The following is a 21,006-nucleotide window of genomic DNA, read 5'->3' as shown; positions in this document are numbered from 1 at the left end:
TCCTCTGAACACTGAATATGTGGTTACACCCATGATGGAATGATTTCTGCTGGTCAGCTCAGTTCTCAGTGCCATGTCTGTGACATAAAATACAATTCAGATGTTTGCAGATTTGTGTTCTCTTGGTTTTGTTCCTCAGAGACGGTCACCATGCACCAGATGATCTCCATAGTGGTGTGCTTCATTTTTATCATCATCGTGACGGTCACAGTCTTCATTTACAGGTCAGTCGAGACCCGCACAGACCCGTGCAACACTGTGTCTACACTAAGAGCGAGCAACACAACATGAACAACTACAATGTTCCCATTATAATCAAAGCTGTGTGATGTTGCTGCTTGCATTGCTTTGTTAAATGTAATTGGAGCATTCTAAATTTGTTGCGTCACTCACACACAGTGTAGACACAGTGTAACACTGCATGTAGTATAGTTTACATTATCTGGGTCTGATATTCTGTCTCTCTGTCTGTCTATCTCTTTCTCTCTCTCTTTCCTTCTCTTCGTCTATCTGTTCCTGGTGCTTAACTAGGGAACTATCTGCCAGACAATGCCAGAGCAACATAGACACATCCATTTAGTCTTCATCTAAATATTCATGAAATAATATGACGTATTACCAAGTCAAATCTTTCAGCTGTTCTCTAAATATCAGCATGTTTTGGTTTATGCTTATGTGTGTGTGTGTGTGTGCGTGCGTGCGTGCGTGCGTGTCTGTGTGTGTGCGTGTGTGTGCACAAGCTGCTGAAATCACTTTTCTTTCCTTAGATATTAAAAGTAATTTGTGTGTGTGTGTGGGGGGGGGTGTAACACCTAACAATAGACTGATCTGGGACTACTTCATAATTGCGCAGTTATAGAAAATGAATCTGAAAAGAATTCAATGCTGTGGTTGATAAATAATTTGTAATGCTTCTGAGAAATCATTAACTATATTTATTGAGCTAGTACATCAAGAGATTACATTATTATTATTATTGGTGATATAATCATGCTTAAAAGTAAAAAGTAGCAGCAGTGTGGTTGCCTGAAACAAAAGGTAAAGATAGCTAGGTTATATTAAACAAGTAGCCCCCAGATTGTTTTGTCCCTTTAATTAGCTCTAACTCACAAGACACCCACTTTAGACTGTCAAAATTATTTATGTTTATGATCTTCATGTTTATGACACATTTTGATGCATACCTAATTTGCCCTTCTACAATTGTTGTGGTAGACACTGTCACTCATTTTCAGAGTCAAAAATTAAAACTGCAATGGACATAATTCCTATTTTAAGAAAATATACATTACTGTGCAAAATCTTAGGCACATAAGATGATTCACAAAAGCATTTGTCTTAAGATAGTTATTTATATCTTCAGCTTTAGTGTGTCAATAGGAAATATAAATGTTAGACACACAAACATTACTTTTGCCAATAGAAAATATTAGAACAGAAGAACAGGGAGACCTGCAACAGATGTCATGGCCCAACAGATCCCACTGAACATCAAGTCAATCTGGGATTACATGAAGAGACAGAAGCAATTGAGACTGAAGAACTGTGGTGAATTCTCAAAGAAGCTTGAAACATCTTATCTGCCAACAACCAGAAAAACTGTCCAGGTGTATCTAGTAGATTTGGTGCGGTTTTAAAGGCAAAGGTGGTCACACCGAATATTGATTTAGCTTTTTTATGTTTGCTGGACTTTGTATGATGTTAATTGATAAATGAAAACTATTTATGGCTATTTAAATCCTCACTTTGAAAGTTTTTCACAAGTGCCTAAAACATTTGCACAGTACTTTATATAATAATAACTGCACATTATAACTATGCATAGTGTTGCATAGTTGCAAGTAAAGATCCAAGCTAATTAAATATTATGTAATAATTGACAATTAAAAAATATTTTAGCCTGTTTTTAAGATTTACACATTCAAATTTGATTGTAAAATTATAACGTCAAATTGAATTACGTAATCTTTAATTACTTTAAATTAAATTAATACAACTTTTAGTTTTTATATATACACTACCGGTCAAATGTTTTGAAACACATAATCATTCTCCATATTTTTCTTTTTTCATATTTTAGTATAATAGTAAAGTCATCAAAACTATGGAATAACATAAATGGAACTATGGGAATTATGTTGTGACTAATATAGTGCAAAATAAATCAAAACTGTGTTATATTTTAGCATCTTCAATGTAGTCACACTTTGCCTAGAATTTGCAAACAGGCACTCTTGACATTTTCTCCACTAACTTCTTGAGGTATCACCCTGAGATGCTTTTTAAACAGTACTGAAGGAGTTCCCATCTATGTTGGGCACTTTTTGGCTGCTTTTCTCTATTATATGGTCCAAGTCATCAATCTCAAAAACTTTTTTAATGACATTTTTATTTTATAATTAAATTAAATTAATATGGTGGCACGATTATATTTTTGTCTACAAATCTAATTTCAAACATTTAAGCATACACCTTCAGATCAAAAGATTTTTAAGATCATGAGAAACATTTCAGTCAAGTGTTTCAAAGGTTTGGACCGGTAGTGTATATGGTCACGTTTCCTAGGAAAAGGAACGTTTCCTTGACCATTTTATTTGTTTCAATACATGAAAAACATCAGAATGGGCATTTTCAATAGTGGTTTTAGCTTATTTTGCCATTTAGTATATGCTGTCTATGAAAAATTCTTCAATGGCACTCAATATCTCACTGATTTTTGAATATCTGCAAACTTCAGTCATTATATGATTATAATCCTGTTAATAGTAATAATAAAGATTCATCATATTTAAGTTTCATTTCCATCTGTTCTTTGCCTCTGAAGGACATTCTTAAGGATGGGAATAGTTGTGATTCAACTTCTGTTAACTAATTTCTGAGCAAAATCAAAACTATATTTGCTTTTTATTAAAGAACCATTTACAATCAACATTATACAAGCAAAAACAGTGTTGTGTGTCTTTAATTACACATTGTCATATGAACAACCTGTCAGTATTTAGTCTGATGTACATCTCACAAACATTTAGTTATGTATACAACACAATTATCAGATCATTTTGCATTTCAGTAAATAAGTAAAGATCTGGTCTGGCCAATTCAGTAAATGAGTGAGTCGTTAGACCCATTCCAACCAATAACTAATGAGACTGAGACAGATTTTAAGAACAGACTGTTAATAGTCATTCTTTCACAGATCAATTAAATCAATCCTAACACTAGCCATGTGTATGTTTATTGTGTGCAACCTGTGAGGACATCCCATTAGAATGATGCTTTGTCTTTTTTATTGTCTTTGTCTTATTTCACTGCACCCAGTCTTTCTCAAAATATTCAATTCAGACTTCCAGCTCAAAATTTAAATATTTATAAAAAATATATATATATATTTATGTGGCCATGGGGCTGTAGATTCAGTATCGGTGCATAAAACACTGCAAGAGTATTTTAGTATAGAGTATTCTGTCCACATCAACAGAAGAACTTTCAAGAATAGTTAATGGAAACAAACATATATATATATATATATATATATATATATATATATATATATATATATATATATATATATATATATATATATATATATATATAAATGGAACCGTTTCTTAATAAGATCCGGTTCTCGATTCCGATTCCCATCTCAACAAGGATTGCTTGAAAGGACGTCTTTTTTATCAGATATTGATTATTGAGAATACTGTATGCTCAAGTGTTACATAAGTTCTATTCACTGATGCACATATTGCTCTGCCTATTAAAAACAATAACAAATTGTCTTTTACTTTGGGTCTGTTGTTCTCCTTCTGTTTTTCCTGTCTTTATTACCTTTTTTCTCATCTTCCCCATTGCATCCCACCTTCTATTGTCCCTCTTCCTGACTTATGCTCATCTCTCTCTCTCTCTCTCTCTCTCTCTCTCTCTCTATCTATCTATCTCTCTCTCTCTCTCTCTCTCTCTCTCTCTCTCTCTCTATCTATCTATCTCTCTCTCTCTCTCTCTCTCTCTCTCTCTCTATCTCTCTCTCTCAATCATTGTGCATCAGGAAGTTGAAGCTGGAGAACGAACTGGCCGCTCAGCTGTGGCGTGTCCACTGGGAGGACATCAAGATGAGTAACACGGAAAAGGCGTTGCGTAGAGCCTGCAGCAGACTCACCATGTCATTGGTGAGGAGACACACACAGCAACATTTTCAATAACACACATAACACATCAATGTACACTCAATAACACATCAAATACACACTGTCTCACACTGTAAAAAAAAACTTGTGTGAGTTTACAGTAAATTCCTGGCTTCTAGTTGCTTGACTTTCATAGTATATTTTACAATAATATTTTTATAATTTATTCAAATTAAAACACAACCATTTACTTGTATACTGTGACTTCACAGTGAACAGGACAAAAGAAATGACTGTAATTTAGTGCTGTGTTGTAGAATCACAGTGATCATCTGTATTTCTTTTTATTTACATTGTTTGTTAATTGTTGCCATAGTTGACATTTTGTGTTGTGTTGATATCTGTGCGTGCATGGTTGACAGTTTTTTATAAAACGTTCATGAGATATAAAACCAATTATATCATAGATAGTTGCATTGCATTCAATATTCATTTAATATGATACTATTCCTTTACTATCATATGCATCATATAGTGTAGACAATACATCATGAGTCGACATAAAGTCAATCACTAAATTGACTACTTTTCTCCATGCATCACAGTACAATAATCTGCATTATAGGTGAAAATGTATTAGAAATAAACAAGACAAGGTCCAATCCAAAGGGAACACGAAACAGGATTTTCCCATAATGCAGTGTGATTATTCTAATGTCTTTTTTCACAATAATTTGTTGTGTTGTGACAGAAAATGACCTAGTCCACATTGATTCTACAGTGCACTCATGCTTCCTCCCACAGAGAGGTTCTAACTACGGCTCTCTTCTGACCATGGAGGGAAACTTCCAGATCTATGCAAAGACTGGATACTATAAGGTATATTTTTACATTTAAAATGTATGAATATATAGAATATAACAATAATAATTACAGACTGTATATTAATATTTTAATATTAATTGTATTTAATATTAAATATATTTAATATTAAATATTATAGATATTATTTTCTTTTAATGTTACAGTGAAATATGACCCAAACGTTTTCTTGACAGGCTTCAAGATTCACTCAATTATTGACCCTAATCACAGACTGTGATGATGTTTTTCCCCCCTTATTTTGCAGTGCAGATCTAGCCAGCGTTTTACTATTTTTTTTATATAAATATGCAGTACTGTGCAAAAGTTTTAGGCACTTGTGAAAAATGCTTCATAGTGAGGATGTCTTCAAAAATAATTATGTAAATACATGCACTGCAAAGTAAGGGGGAAACACGTCATAACAGTCTGTGAAAAGGGTCCGAAATATGCTGTATATCCACTCACTGCTATAGAGGTTTACATCACTTTTACACAGAAATGTAAAAAAGGGCCCATTGTTTCCTATGAGGCCAAAAGTCTCATAAATCTTCCTCAAAGATAGCACATGGCTGCTCAAAAAGACGAATGATCAGTTTGGCCACATTGAAATCTCTAATTGGAGATATGTGTTTACTAAAATGTGTAGTTGTTTAAATATGTTCATTCCAAGGATTGATACCTGACATACAAATTAAAATCCACCACAACTAAATATGATACTTATCTATCAATGAAAGTTACCACGATTGGTCTAATCTCGCAGAACCAGACTTTTGAATTTTGGCATTTGGTTTGGTTCACTCTGCAGCTTATTCTAGCCAAGTACTGTCCATTTAGACAGGAACCAACCATCTGACTGACATACAACCACTGATCGGAAATTGGCAGAATTATTGAGCCAGAAATTCTGTCTGTCCAAAAGTAATTAGTATTGAATATTTCCCCATGCAGAAAATACAGTTTTGCTACTTAATTAATGCTATTTAACACCCTAAAATAAAATTTCACGAACCTTTCAAATTTTGGTAAATCCAGTTATTCCTCAAAAGCACTCGGGTTAGTAATCAGGTTCCATCATTCATGTAAAATCTGGAAAATATCAGGGAATTTTAAAATTGTGTTTTCCAGGCTTGGAAAAGTCATCCCCAATTCAGAGAAAGTTGATGATCATAAAAACAAAAAGGAATGACTTGTAAATTCGATTCACCCTGTGTTATATTAGAAGCACCAAAACAACACATTATTTTATGTTTTACCAGTTTACCTGAATTCAATAATTTGTTTTTGTGTTTTTGTTTTTAATATACACTCACTTCAAATCAGATGACTGTAACATGCTCCAAAAAAGTTGGGATAGTCGAGTGTTTATCACTGTGTAACATCACCATTTCTTCTGTTAAAGGGTTAGTTCACCCAAAAATGAATATTATCCCATCATTTACTCACCCACAAGCCATCTTCCTCAAAGATAGCACATGGCTGCTCAAAAAGACCAGGGTTGGTGGTTGTATATGACTTTCCTCTTTCAGCCAAACACAATCAGAGTTATATAAAACAATATCCTGGCTCTTCCGAGATTTATAATCGGAATGTCAAGTCATTTTTATTTGTATAGCGCCTTTCACAACACACATCATTTCAAAGAGGCTTTACAGAAGATCAGGCATTAACAGACAATAAAACTGTAATATCTATAATGTCTTAAGAGTCATCATTGTGTAATTAGATAAAATACGATTTTTGTTATTTCATCAAGTTCTTCTGGGCTTTGGGGTTTACTGAGTGTATGAGATAGATCTGGAAGATTAACAGTGAAGCTATCTTTAGTGGTCAAAAGAATAGTTCTGCCTGAACAATAGCATGGTGTAGATTGAGTAGCATTAGCCGATCGCAGCATACAAGAGACGAGGAAATGATCCAAGATGTCATCGCTCTGCTGCAGAATTTCTATATTATCAACATCAACTCCATATGATAGAATTAAATCTAGCATATGATTATGATGATGAGTTGGTCCTGTTACATTTTGTCTGACTCCAAGAGAGCTGAGAATATCGACTCAGTTGGTAGAGTGGGTAGGCCACTAATTTCAGGGTTGGTGGTTCGAATCCCGGCCCACACGACTCCACATGCCGACGTGTCCTTGGGTAAGACACTGAACCCCAAGTTGCTCCCAATGGCAGGCTAGCACCTTACATAGAAGCTCTGCCACCATTGGTGTATGAATGTGTGTGTGAATGGGTGAATGAGACGCAGTGTAAAGCGCTTTGAATACTGTTAAGGCTTAAAAAGGCGCTATATAAGTGCAGATAATACAAATAATGCTCTATCCAGAGTAACTACTATATCTGATTGAAAATGTGCAACTTCACCAAGGAAATCAGAATAAGGCCCGGGTGATCTATATACTGTAGCAATGGTAAAAGATGACATATTTTTGTATTTATATATGACGGTGTTACGCTAAACATTATTAGTTCAAAAGACTTAAATTTATATCCTGTCCTATGAGTAACACCAAAAGCCTTGCATTCACGAGAGTCGAGTTCCGGCATATGACGTAGGCGTAATGTAAGCTCTGGTGAGAAGTGACAAAGGAGGAAGAGCAGCAGATATAGGAAGCCAGTAAACACACGGGCTAGGATGTCACGTTTTAACTTTATTAGATACAACAACTAGGTTGCAATTTTTCATAAAGTTTCATGTTAATTACTATTTTACCACATATCCTATTTCTATAAAATTACCAATGGTGCAAGTTTGTACTCCAGGAAATAATATATCCTGCCTAGCAGCAATATTTAATTGTCAAATAATGAAAGGCTCATCTCTAGATGACCACCACCATACCAGCACCACATGGCTAATGATTTAGACTATTCCTCATACATATTATGAGAGAGCATCTCTCCAATTAAGCAGAACCCCTGAGGACAGGAGCTATTCATGTCCAAAGGTCATCCTTTTCCCCATTAATTAGGATTGTGCTTAATTAACGGATTATTTAGTGCTTTTCTTCTCTTAAATGATAAAGTATTTTTTTGTCCATCTTCAAAGCCTCTCGGCTTTTTGCTAAGCCCACGACAGCAATCAGGGTGCAACTAATGTGCGTTGATGCCTCTTTTCCAGGGAAACATAACGGCCATTAAGTATGTCAACAAGAAACGCATTGAGCTCACCAGGAAAGTGCTGTTTGAACTCAAACATGTAAGTGTGCATCTGTGCCGTTTTGTGCCTTTTGCCAGGTGCCTTCATCATAATTAAGTTTATATAATGTTCTGGGAGATATGAATAGCTGGGGGCTGTAATGGAAAAGAGGGACTAAACAGCTCTCTCTCTCTCTCTCTCTCATCCCTCCCTCCTGCTCATTTTGTCCTTTCTTGTTATAGATGCGTGATGTTCAGAACGAGCACCTGACTCGCTTTATCGGTGCCTGTATTGATCCAAACAACATCTGCATCCTTACTGAGTACTGTCCACGAGGCAGCCTGCAGGTGAAAATAAACATGGGACTGCTTACCACAAACACACACTTTCTATTATTACAGCTGCAGTAACTGAATGTGATGTATTTATGGATGTACTGTATTAAAAGAAGGCATGTAATTGCATCACACTTTGTTACGTTAATGTGTAAGACCACTTTAATATTTGGTAATTGACATAAAAAGTTACTGTTGCGCACATATTGTAGTTTAGATTATAAACTAAACATAAAATGCTAATAAATGCATAAATGCTCACCCAGGCAAAGTCACACCAGTGTCAGAGGAGTTACTACTGAAAGTAACAAGAGTACAAAAGTATCTACATTTTTTAGTGGTGTTACTGTACAGTCGACTGTTTCCAAAATAGTGTCGCTTTTTTAGGAACGAGCTACAACCCCTATTCCAAAAAAGTTGGGACAGTATGGAAAATTCTACTAAAAGCAAAAAGGAGTGATTTGTAAATTCTATTCACCCTGTGTTATATTGAAATCACTACAACAACAGATTATAAGATGCTTTACCTTGTGAATTACATTTTTTTGTTTGTTTGTTTTTTAATATACCCTTATTTCAAATCGGGTTATTGCAACACGCTCCAAAAAAGTGTTTGCCACCTTATTTTTTCTAATAACACTAATTGCGCATTTGGGCAGTGAAGACACAAGATCTAGTTGTATCATGGTGCTTTTTTGTGTTGACACAACTAAATTGTTCAGTCAAGTTAAAATATTAAGTTGTGATGCTGTCAACTTGTACTTTAGTTGAATAAACAGTAAGTGTAATTTATCATCTCAACTCACTTAACAAAGTTGTCTCAACAAACAAATATTTGCCAGCTCCTAGCATGCATTGCAGCATGAATATATAATGAGGTTTGTGTTTTTAAGCATATTTTGTTGCTATTTGCAGATTTGTTTTGTGCTGCTGATGTTGTTTTTGTCATTACTGTTGATTAATAGTTGTGTGGTAATGTTAAGTGCTCATCTTTTATTTAATGATATTTGTGGAGTATCACCATTACATCTATGTGCCTCTAAAGCAAATGGTTGTGTGTAGCCTTTGTCTCTGAAGAAGAGACTGTCCAGCAGTGCTGTGTTTGTAGGATTGACTTGAGAATAGCTTTACAACAGCAGGCTTTAAATTTCAGTAAAATAAGTGAAACTGTTGTATCTTCATTTAATTTAATTTTAACTAAATAAACTGAAGTTTTTACAACTATATCCAATCAGTTTAGATTACTTTATAATTTACGAGAAAAACTTGTTCAATTAAGTCAGTTAAACTAAAAAGAACCCATGCTAAAAACCTCACATTGGTAAAAACCTTCATGTGTCTATAATGGATATCATGACATAGGCTCAGGAATACTCCAGTTAACTTTAGTGAGTCAACACCATTCACGATGCATCCACAGATGCAAGTTAAGGCTTATCTATGCAAAGCAGAAGCCATACATCAACACTGTCCAGAGGCGCCGCCGACTTCTCTGGGCTCGGTCTCATCTGAGATAAAAAGACGAACAGTGGAATCGAGTTTTGTGGTCCGACATGTCTTTTTTTTTTTGAACAGCCATTGTATAATGTCTCTCATGCTTCTATATGTAGCTCTAAATTTAGTAAATCCATTTGTTTGGACGGTTTACTGTATGTACATTAACTGGTTAAAAAAAGTATTCACCAATTCTTTTATATCCCTGCATAGAACCATTTACCATTTTCTTTTGTTTACATACTAAATTACTTAGTTGTTGTTGTTGTTTGTAAATGCTGCTGTTCATCACTTCTATCTTTTTGACTTTGTTACTTAAATTAGGGTATTTCTAGTTGCATTCTCTGTATTTAGTGTCAATTTTCTTACCATTCAATTTAGAGGTTATTATGGACATATTCTAATTTTCACATGTTGGACCGCTCAAACAGACAGAGTGACGTTTTTAAACCACCACAAAGCTGCAGTATTTACAGCTTTCAAGTCGACCTACCAATGGGTTAATTATAATTGTCCTTGCATATTAAAATGGAATAAGAAAAAATATTTTAACATGGAGAAAATTACACACAAGCTATATACTGAAAAATATATAAATAAATACACAAAATTAACATTATTATGCGAGCAAATTCAATTAAATCTTGTCAAATGTAACCTTTTTCCAACCCGTCTTGCCACATAGTCTCACCTCCACTGATTAAATAATAAGATGCATAATGTTCTGCTGTGTGTGTGTCTGTGTAGGACCTCATGGAGAGTGAAGGAATCACGTTGGACTGGATGTTTCGGTATTCTCTTATCAATGACATTGTTAAGGTGAGTGCTTCACATCAGTCACAAAGACTCTTCTGCTCTTAAAAGCTCATTATAATTGAATCCACATCCCAGAATCCTCTCTGATTAATCTCACAGGGAGGAAATTTAGAGAAGGGAAGGAAAATATGTTGTGCTGTTGAACTGATGCTTGTTAAATAATGCGCAGACCAGAAACATACTCTATGCAAGTATGCATTTGCAAACATGAATGCTAGGTCATTCGCTTGACGAGTGCAGTTTTCTGTCCTTAGTTGACATATTTCCTACTGAAACAGGAAATTTGGGTGGAACATATTGAAGGGCTTTTTAGGAGTACACTAGCAGTTACAATATATGGCTTCAAAACTAATAGACATGGACTAAAAGCCACCACTCTTCTCTGTGAAACAGTGTCACAATTTGTAGATGTCATTTTGAGAAGTGTGTAATTTAAAAGATTTATTGGAAATTCCTGAGAGAGACAAGTAATAATTGAAAAACATAAAGCAAACTGGAAAATATGGTTGACAGCAGAGCAAATGAGTCTGTAATTAATATTTTCTTGTTGTGTTGTTGGTAAATATGATGAATGCTGTCAGATGTTTTTATATAAGAACGTCAACTCTTCACCACTCAGGGAATGGCGTTCCTTCACAACAGTGTGATAGTCTCCCACGGCAACCTGAAGTCTTCCAACTGCGTGGTGGATGGCCGCTTTGTGCTGAAAATCACAGATTATGGTCTGGAAACTTTCCGCAAGGAGAGCAGTTTGGAGGGGACACACGCTTTCTATGCTCGTGAGTACCCTTGATCTAAGAGAACACATAGATACAAATGGCAAAAGTGTGCAGAAGCCTTTAACATCAGTGTTTGCATTTGCAGGCAAGCTATGGACGGCCCCCGAGCTTCTGCGTGCCGATAACCCACCTCCGTGCGGAACACAAAAGGGAGATGTTTACAGCTTTGGCATCATCCTACAGGAACTGGCACTGCTGAAGGGCATCTTCTACCTGGAAGGCCCTTTTCTCAGCCCTAAAGGTCAGAAGATACACATGAGTGATCAACATGTCTTTATATGATAAATAGCAGCAAAATGAAAGGACTAGTTAACCCCAAATTAGAAGTTTAGCAGAATGTTTTTGCTGCTCATTTAGATGAGAATAAGTATATAGTGACGAGGAGTTGGCAAGCTCCTAAATACTCTTATAAAAGAGTCCATATGACTTCTGCATTATATTCCAAACCTTCTGATGTCATGCGATAGCTTTGTGTGAGTAATAGTCTAAACTTGATCACATTGGAAATCGACATGCTGCTTTCATTTTCATTTTTACTGCCCTGATGGTTAGGTTTAGGGTTGGGGTTTGGGTTAATGGGTAGAGATAATAAAGTATTAATTTATTAAGTATGAAAAGTATGAACCACATAATTTTCCCACCCCCGGACATATGGGTATAAAAGGAGGGAATCGTGCATCTGTTCATTCAGGTTTTGCACTGAGGAGCCGAGATTAAGGTTCGGCCGTTACAGTGGCTCGGTTCAGCGTCATGGCCGGGGGACACAACGTCTCGTTCCCTCATTAGGGAACGGAGGTTACAACAGTAACATAGACGTTCTCCGTCTGTCGCTCACTCAACTTTGTGTTGAATGAAGCGACACTAGGGGTCCCTATTCAATCACGCCATGCGCTGAATCATGTACGTGAGCTGCTGACGCAGGTGCGGGCTGGCAGTTGCATGCCAAAGCAACAGGCTGCGTCAGACTGCACGTACCCTTCCCCAGCGTCCCATAAAAAACAGCATAAACTTTTTAGGTTCCCGGCATCCCGAAGGGGGGGAACAAGCGACGTGCCAAGCATGGGAGCAGGCTGCGCCAGCCGTGCCTTTTCTCTCTCTATGTTTCTTGCATAGAGTTAAAGCGGCTGGGGCCATTTAACGCTATAACACGCATCGGGGAAGGCGTTCTTTTCCAACTCCTATTCTTTCAGGGGGAAAAGACCCCACGGAGACCACAACCTACCCAGACTGGGGGGAGGTAAAATGTGGCAAAATACGTCACATGGGTTTTCAGGCCACATGTGAAAGTGGCGTGGTGGTAGATCCTACCTGCTGAGAGGTAGGAGTTGCTACAAACACGGCGACCGGGGGGCAGAGGGGACTGCCCAAGAGAGATGCGGTTCTGCTAGCAGGGGGACCGTACCGTGGAACTACACACGGGGGGATTAATCCATGAGGGCCCATCCTGTGGAGCTCCTATTCCAGTACAGGGTACTTAGTATCCGTAGTGGATCTGTGGAACACAGTGGAACACCCACAGCATGATGTTGGGGAGCTGAGGTGGAGGGAGAGGGAGATATTTGAAAACCGAGAAGAGGGAGCATTTGGTACATTAACAGAAGCCTCAAGGTCACTGAATTCTTCCACCAAGTAATATAGTAGTATACTCATCACCTGCAAACAGTTTATTGATTTATTTATTAGTGACATTGGTGACTACTACCAAGTTATCATGCTGTAAAAAATGAAAAACTTGTTTTCCAGTCAAAATATCTACACAACCTTAAAACAACTTTTTGCAGTGCAGATCTGAGGACATTTTGGTAAACATGATCATTTTTGTTAGAGTCATATGTGAAAGATACATGGAGAATATTAATTGTGCAAAATGTTTTCCCTCTCTCTGCTGCTGTCTGTTTCTCTCTGCGCTGTCCTCTTCAGAGATAATAGAGCGTGTGGTGGAAGGTCGGTGGCCATACCTGCGTCCGCTGCTGTGTCCTCAGAGTCACAGTGATGAGATGGGTCAGCTCATGCAGCGCTGCTGGTCAGAAGACATCAATGAGAGACCGGACTTCAACCAGATTAAAGTACTGCTCCGCAAGAATAACCGGTACAGACACACATCCATACTAATAACCTCACAATACAAAGGAGTTCAAATGACTTTGGGTAGTTGATGTATAACAAGCCCATGAGCTTTTTTGTATCAACATCAAGATTTAAGGTTGAAAGTTAGGTTTGAAGAGAACATGTATATTTTTAGTGCAGTGAGCGGAACTATTTCTATTTCAAGTGTTTCCCAATTTTTAATTACATTAGTTATATTCCATGTAGACATTGAATTGGCACATAGTTTTGTCTTTTTTTATGCATAAACGTTACAAAAAAAATATATATTTCTGTCAAAACGAGAGATATCTTCTTCATTCTGCTTCTCATCTTGTTTTAAGAATGTTTAGATATTTTACTGGAAAACAAGACAAAAAATACTTTTTCCTGTGTGTTGCCTTTAGGGTAAGGGTACTTGATTTAACCCTTAAAATTCATTTTGTAGATGTAACAATGTAGTCAGGTTGACTATATGAAATCTGTGTGCACAGATTCTGTGCCAGTCAAGTCATGACTCCAAAGACAAGTTGTGTTTGCTGAGTGATCAGACAGACACCCTTCTCATTCTCACACTCTCATCTCTGCCTCACCTTCTATTTGTTCCACAGTGGATATGGCTCCAACATCCTGGATAACCTGCTGTCCCGCATGGAACAGTACGCCAATAACCTGGAGGAGCTGGTGGAGGAGAGGACGCAAGCGTACCATGAGGAGAAACGTAAAGCTGAAGCTCTGCTCTATCAGATTCTGCCACAGTGAGTACAAAACTGACCTTTGAAAATGAAGATCAAGTTGAATGTATTGTATTGTGGGATACTGTACCCAGTGCAGTTGCTCTACTGTATATAGTACGTCTCAAGTTGGCAAGTGTAGCATGTCATTCTGGTATTCTATGCATGTAGAAAATTAATATTCTAAACACAGTATGCATTATAAATAGAAAGAGTTATATGGGAGTATGCTATTGTGAACAAAATTGTGAATAAATTTGTTGATTTTTAAAACATTCTTTTCCCATTTGTTGATAGAGAAGAAAGACTAACCAAACCCTTTCTCACTCTGTGTGTGTGTGTGTGTGTGTGTGTGTGTGTGTGTGTGTGTGTGTGTGTGTGTGTGTGTGTGTGTGTGTGTGTACGTGTTGTGTTCCAGCTCAGTGGCAGAGCAGCTGAAGCGAGGTGAGATGGTGCAGGCCGAAGCCTTTGACTCAGTCACCATCTACTTCAGTGACATTGTAGGCTTCACCGCATTATCAGCCGAGAGCACACCAATGCAGGTCAGACATCCCGCCTCAGCAGGGCTCATTTACTAATCATTCATCTAGGACACTCACTAAAATATTTACAAACAAATCTTTCATAACTGGAAGCAGTATTGAGCTACAATAGATCTTCTATATGTCGATTTGTTCTTCCCACAGGTGGTGACGTTTCTGAATGATCTTTACACTTGCTTTGATGCAATCATTGATAATTTTGACGTTTACAAGGTAATGCCAGACAGTCATTATGTTCACTGCTTGTTCTATGTCATTAGTGCTTGATTGCTTTGTGTGGCTAAGATCCGACTCACAATCTCTGCCCGTCAGTGTGTTGGGCACTTTCCACAAATGGGGGACACATTTTTAATTTTTTGTATTAGAGGCACAAATCCCATGCTTTTGTTGTGAGAACAATTAAATATGATAAACTATTATCTTACACAAAATTAACAGTATATAAAGTAGGTAGTTTTAAATGCATCAAATGCAAAAAAAAAATTTGAATTTGGCCTGTCCCACCTCTGCAGTTTCGACCTTCTTTGACAGCATCCAACAATTAAATTCAACAAAATAAACATCACACAGTTGCTTGACAGTAGCAGCAATTGACAGCTGAGTGGAAACAATGCCCACACGAAAGTGCAAATTTACAGAAGATTTGCACAAAACATTCCCATCCTTTAATCCAGGTCGAGATCAGTGGGAAGCAGAATGTATGACATGTAAAGATGGCACTTATGTGTCAGTTGCTAATTAAGGTGCAAGTGATTTAGAAGCACACATTAGCTCTGCCAAGCATAAAGGGTCAGCAAAAGGTGAAAGTTCATCAGGTAAATTAACGGACTACTTTTGGCGACCAGGTAAAATTGTTATCACATTGCTTCATCTTACATGGCCATTCAAAATAATAGTAATATTAAATGAAGGCACACTCATGGCATCAAATATTTTATTTTAGTACATGGACATTCAAAATCATTTTGGAAATATTTCTTTAGTTATACATATTTTTGTTATGCTAATAGAGTGTCTTTTTCACTGTATTCAAATGTGCATTCATAGTAACACTGTTTTGAACCCTATTATTGCACCCCACCCCAAACCCAAAGGTATCTTCTTTTTGGAAAACCAGAATATGTTCACCCTCCCTTAAACAGTCTTGAAATAATTTTCAATAAATGTATTTTTTTATATAAAATATATCCTGCAATATATAACATATTTTAAATATACATCTGCCATCTAAAATCAATGAATAGCCTAAATCTCTCTCTCCTGCATGCACGCACTGTGTGGACGTGTTCAGACTAAATGTCACCTTATGCAGGAGTCATATTTTTATTTTTTATATTATTTTTTGTTTTTTTTAACCTGTGCAACTGAGTGCATGGTCAGACCATGTTCTTCTGGAGCTAATGAAGTCCTGAATCAACTTTGTACTGATTTAATAGCCAGCATTAGTGTAAACCAGATGGGAGCACACATTTATTGCTCTTGACTGGTTAGCTGTAATAAGCCATATGAAACCGAACACTATTACGGTAAGGTCTAAATAAAACAATTATTACATGGATAATTTAATTTTAATTTCAGATCTGCTTCTCAGTTAAAACCCAGCAATCATGTATAACAATAATTCAATGAAGACTTGGAAACAAATTAGAAATATACTTTTTATGTTTTTCTGTGTGAAGCAGCAGTTTCCTTTGGGATCACAAGCAGAGATGTAGTTTCCAGGGGGGATGGGGGGAGTATTTATACCATGATCAATGGAAACATGTACATGCTTCACGTTGCAACCACCCAATATTCAAGCCAAATCTACGCCCTTGATCACAACACACGCTTATGATTTACTAAAAACACAGAAATCGTATTCTCTGGCAACAGGAAGTGATGTAATTCTGAAAATGTACAGTGTTAAAACCTATGGTTTTTGGTAACGGATTTAACTGGTTATTAACTGGTTACCAGCAATTAAAATGAATGTTTTCACTCCATAACTGTTGAAAGGGGTTTCAAACACAATTATTATTTTTCAGAGTGTGATGTAAATATCACAAGTAAATAATCAGTTTTCTGCATTTTTATATAAATTGCAGTGTTAACTGCATTCATCAAGCGCAACAATTCAACCCTGTAACTCAAGTTATTGTTTCGGGGGGGTTATATACAATACAACTGTATATATACAATATATTTTGTTAACATTTTAAACCGTGTTTAGACATGCTCCAAATTGTAGTTACGTGATTGTAAAAACTGCAAAAATTGACTTTGTTTCAATGATCATTTGTTGAAAAAGTGTAAAACAGTTTGACTTTTTATAAGTGTTTCAGGTCCAATTCTGTCCCATAGAATGATGCATCTTTGTGTGGCGCCCCCAGGTGGAGACCATTGGTGATGCCTACATGGTAGTATCAGGTCTTCCTGTGAGGAATGGCAAACTGCATGCCCGAGAGATCGCCCGCATGTCTCTGGCTCTACTAGAGGCTGTACACTCCTTTCGAATCCGTCACCGTCTAAACCAGCAGCTGCGTCTACGCATCGGCATCCACAGCGGTGAGCAGCACGGGACATGAGGGCATTTCTGTTGGTTCGTGACTGACTAATGGGAACTATTGACTGATAATGATGATGATGTGTGTGTTGTGATGTGTCCAGGCCCAGTGTGTGCAGGGGTGGTTGGCTTGAAGATGCCACGCTATTGTTTGTTTGGTGATACAGTCAACACTGCATCACGCATGGAGTCTAATGGAGAAGGTGAGATGCCTGTATCTAGCATTCATTCTCAGTATACTGTACAAAGTGGTGACCTCCAGTTGTTACCTTAAGGAGCTAAAATGAGTTTTGTTGGTGTAACCTAACGGATTCAGGTTGATTCAGCAATGTTAAAAAGTATTTTGATCTTCTTTTAAGACATTTTTTTTCTTATGTTCTTGCATACATTTTTGGGATGTCAAATCTTGACCTCAGAAGGTTAAGAGTAGTTAGTTAGTATTACTTCTACTGACCGCAAATCTTTGCAATTATTTGAGCTTTTGAGAAAAGTGTACATGTGATTATTTTATATTTGACATACCTCTTCCATCAGCCCTGAAGATCCATGTGTCGGAGGCCACTTGGGCCGTACTAGTGGAGTTCAACTGCTTCCAGCTGGAGCTCAGAGGAGATGTGGAGATGAAGGGGAAAGGACGGATGAGGACGTACTGGCTGCTAGGAGAGATCACCTCCAACAATGCCTAAATAACAACAACGGAGAGAGAGACAACGCTCTACAGTGAGGAGAGAACAAAACAAAAACAACAGTATTGGAGCAGTGCGGTGACAGAAGGGCAAGTATCCATCGTTTATCTCCCAAAGCTTCAGGTGATTGCCTCCCACTGAACTGATTTTGCCAAGTAAACTCAAAAGACACAAAACAATACTTGAGCAGGATCGTTTGGACAAGCAAACGGAAGATGACGTCAGATCAGTGACTGTTCAGCCGATTGATTGAGCACAGGGCCATCTGCTGGTGTGAAATCATTCCTGAAGTCTAAAGTTTACGGGTCTTCTAAGAGTTTTGAATTTCGTTTTGTCGTTACCGCTGGCTGCTGTGATGATAGTTCTTTGTTCAGAGTTTTTAAAGCCACTTGTCAGGTATAGTTTTGGTCTGTTTGTGGATTTGATGTTTATCTTCTTGCTATTACAGAGACACCATGCTGTAGTCCATAGAGTTGAAAACCTCACAGTAATGATATGATTAGCCGGGTCTTTTATCTGCCAGTGTGAATCCACAGTTATTCGAGAGGTCATGATTCACACGTGAAAGTCAGTCACATACAAAAAAAATAATAAATGTGAAGTGTGCATAGAAATTACACAAGTTAATTATGGGTTTTGTTCACAGAACACAAGAAATCTGCAAGTATTTCGATAGTGTTTCAGTTGGGACAATTGTTGAGACATATTTTTATTGTTAATTTCATTGCAGGATTTACTTTCAGCATAAAGACAACATAGCGTTTGCCAAAGCATTTATCATCTGCCCCAAAATGTATTTGGACACTGTAGCCGCCCTTAAAATAAATTCATTTCAAACCATTGGATACCAAAATATTAAATAAACCTGATTTTTAGTGGATGTATGAAGTGATTTCCCCTCAAATTCACACAGGTGTCCTACTCCTAGAAGAGTAACCACTGGAGTAGTTCATCACATAAACTATGAACAGGTTCCACTTACATTTGAAGATCACAATGTATCCAAATACTTTTTGTCTTTTTGCTTTTTGAATTATGTTTTGTGAAAAATATGCTTTTGCCTTAAATTCCAAATGGTTTAATAGTCTGGTATCTAATGCAAAGACATTTATACATTCCAGTCCAGTTGTTTTTTCTTTTTTCTTTTTTTGTTTTTGGGCCTATGTATTTCAGAGTGAAACTGAATAATTGCTTTTTAATTGCTATATTGTTTGTTTAACAATATAGCAACCTAAAAAATGTCCTTTCATTGGGGAGCAAGGTATTACCAGTGTTGAGTAAGTTACTCAAGTTACTACAATGTAATCCACTACATATGATTTATTACTTCTGTAAAAATGTAATAATATTACTCTACTGATTACTTTGTTGAAAAGTAATAAAATACTGTAACTTTTAAAAGGAATATTTCACCCAAAAATGAAAGTCCTCTCATCATTTACTCACTTTCGTGCCATCCCAGATGTGTATGACTTTCTTCTGCTGAACACAAATGAGGATTTGTAAAAGAATCCATACAATGGAAGTGAATGGAGACTAAAACTTTGAAGGTCCAAAAAGCACATAAAAGCAGCATAAAAGTAATCCATAAGAGTTCAGTGGTTAAATCCATGCCTTCAGAAGCAATATGCTAAATTTTGGGAGAAACAGATCAATATTTAAATCCTTTTTTACTGAAAATCATTCTGGTGTGGAGGTGATTTTAACTTTCAGATTCAGCCATGGACTGGTTGGGGCTGATCAAAGGTTGAGATGTATAGTAAAAAAGACTTGAATATTGATCTGTTTCTGCCAACATTTATCATATGACTTCTGAAGACTTGAATTTAAACACTGGAGTCTTATGGATTACTTTTATGAAGCATTTATGTGCTTTTTGGAGCTTCAAATATTCAGTCACCATTCACTTGCATAATATGGACCTACACAGCTGAAAATGTCTTCTGAAAATCTTAATTTGTGTTCTGTTGACGAAAGAAAGTCATACACATCTGGAATGTGATGAGAATGGGAGAATTTTCATTTTTGGATGAACTATCCCTTTAATTGAAAGTCAGTAATTGTAATCTGATTACAAGAATGTAAAATATATTGTGCTTCACTACATTTGGACTAAAAAAGTAATTATATTACAGTAAGAAATTACTTTGTAATCTGATTACACCCAACACTAGTTATTACATTTTGAAAAAATGTTGTCTTGAATGGGATGTCTTTCAGGTCATGAAAGTCATCCTATGTCCAAGGAGTCCTACAAATGTGATATTAACAATAAGTATCTTCCACAACCATCAATGTCTCTCTGAGGAACATCCCTAAATGTATACATCATACGACAAGATCTTGCCAGCAGACAATTATTCGAAGATTTGAGAGTTTGTGCCAATTAAATCTTCATCATTTGTATGAGTCCAGTATTTTGTATTAATATAATATAATGAAACTTTCTAACAAACAGCTTCCTGCTGTGCATGGCAAAATCGTAGCTATGCCAAATGCCAACTATGATGAATGAAATGCCAAGTTGAAGATCAAGATCACATTTCTTTCCCATTGCCGTGTTACAGAGTGCTTATGCAGCAACACTGCTCACCTCCCCGTGTCTGTGCTGAGATAATGAGCACATGGAAAAGAACTTTTCCTCATGCGATGACACCTGCTGTGCCATCAAATCTCAGACATGTCAGAGTTACATTTCAGTACAATACAAGATTTGTTTGATCAACTTGCAATGCATATTAATGCGCACACTACATTCTGAGAGTAAACAAGTCCTTTCTTGTTTAAAACAAACCTCTGATGGTATTAAAAGCCTAAGTAGTCCCACTGCTATTAACTTGCTGTTTTTTTTTTTT

The 21,006-nt window shown here is 36.7% G+C and overlaps 1 protein-coding gene across 2 annotated transcripts in view; it reads left to right on the top strand.

Annotated features, from left to right (window-relative positions):
• The window catches only part of npr1a (natriuretic peptide receptor 1a), a 134,149-nt gene extending 114,439 nt beyond the window's left edge, over positions 1-19,710 (top strand). For both annotated transcript variants that reach the window (XM_052135949.1, XM_052135950.1), the window contains exons 8-22: positions 140-224; positions 4,046-4,166; positions 4,929-5,003; positions 8,118-8,195; positions 8,378-8,482; positions 10,712-10,783; positions 11,400-11,559; positions 11,645-11,800; positions 13,480-13,648; positions 14,256-14,402; positions 14,797-14,920; positions 15,065-15,133; positions 17,293-17,467; positions 17,570-17,668; positions 18,000-19,710. In XM_052135949.1, coding sequence (XP_051991909.1) covers positions 140-224; positions 4,046-4,166; positions 4,929-5,003; positions 8,118-8,195; positions 8,378-8,482; positions 10,712-10,783; positions 11,400-11,559; positions 11,645-11,800; positions 13,480-13,648; positions 14,256-14,402; positions 14,797-14,920; positions 15,065-15,133; positions 17,293-17,467; positions 17,570-17,668; positions 18,000-18,151 — 1,787 coding nt within the window. In that variant the 3' untranslated portion in view covers positions 18,152-19,710. The remainder of the gene's footprint in view (positions 1-139; positions 225-4,045; positions 4,167-4,928; positions 5,004-8,117; positions 8,196-8,377; positions 8,483-10,711; positions 10,784-11,399; positions 11,560-11,644; positions 11,801-13,479; positions 13,649-14,255; positions 14,403-14,796; positions 14,921-15,064; positions 15,134-17,292; positions 17,468-17,569; positions 17,669-17,999) is intronic.
• The last annotated feature ends 1,296 nt before the right edge of the window (positions 19,711-21,006 follow it).

This window comes from Xyrauchen texanus, chromosome 10, assembly GCF_025860055.1.
Source record: "Xyrauchen texanus isolate HMW12.3.18 chromosome 10, RBS_HiC_50CHRs, whole genome shotgun sequence".
NCBI lineage: Eukaryota > Metazoa > Chordata > Actinopteri > Cypriniformes > Catostomidae > Xyrauchen > Xyrauchen texanus.
Note: the sequence above shows the minus strand (reverse complement) of the source record. Positions and strands in the feature narration are given on the sequence as shown.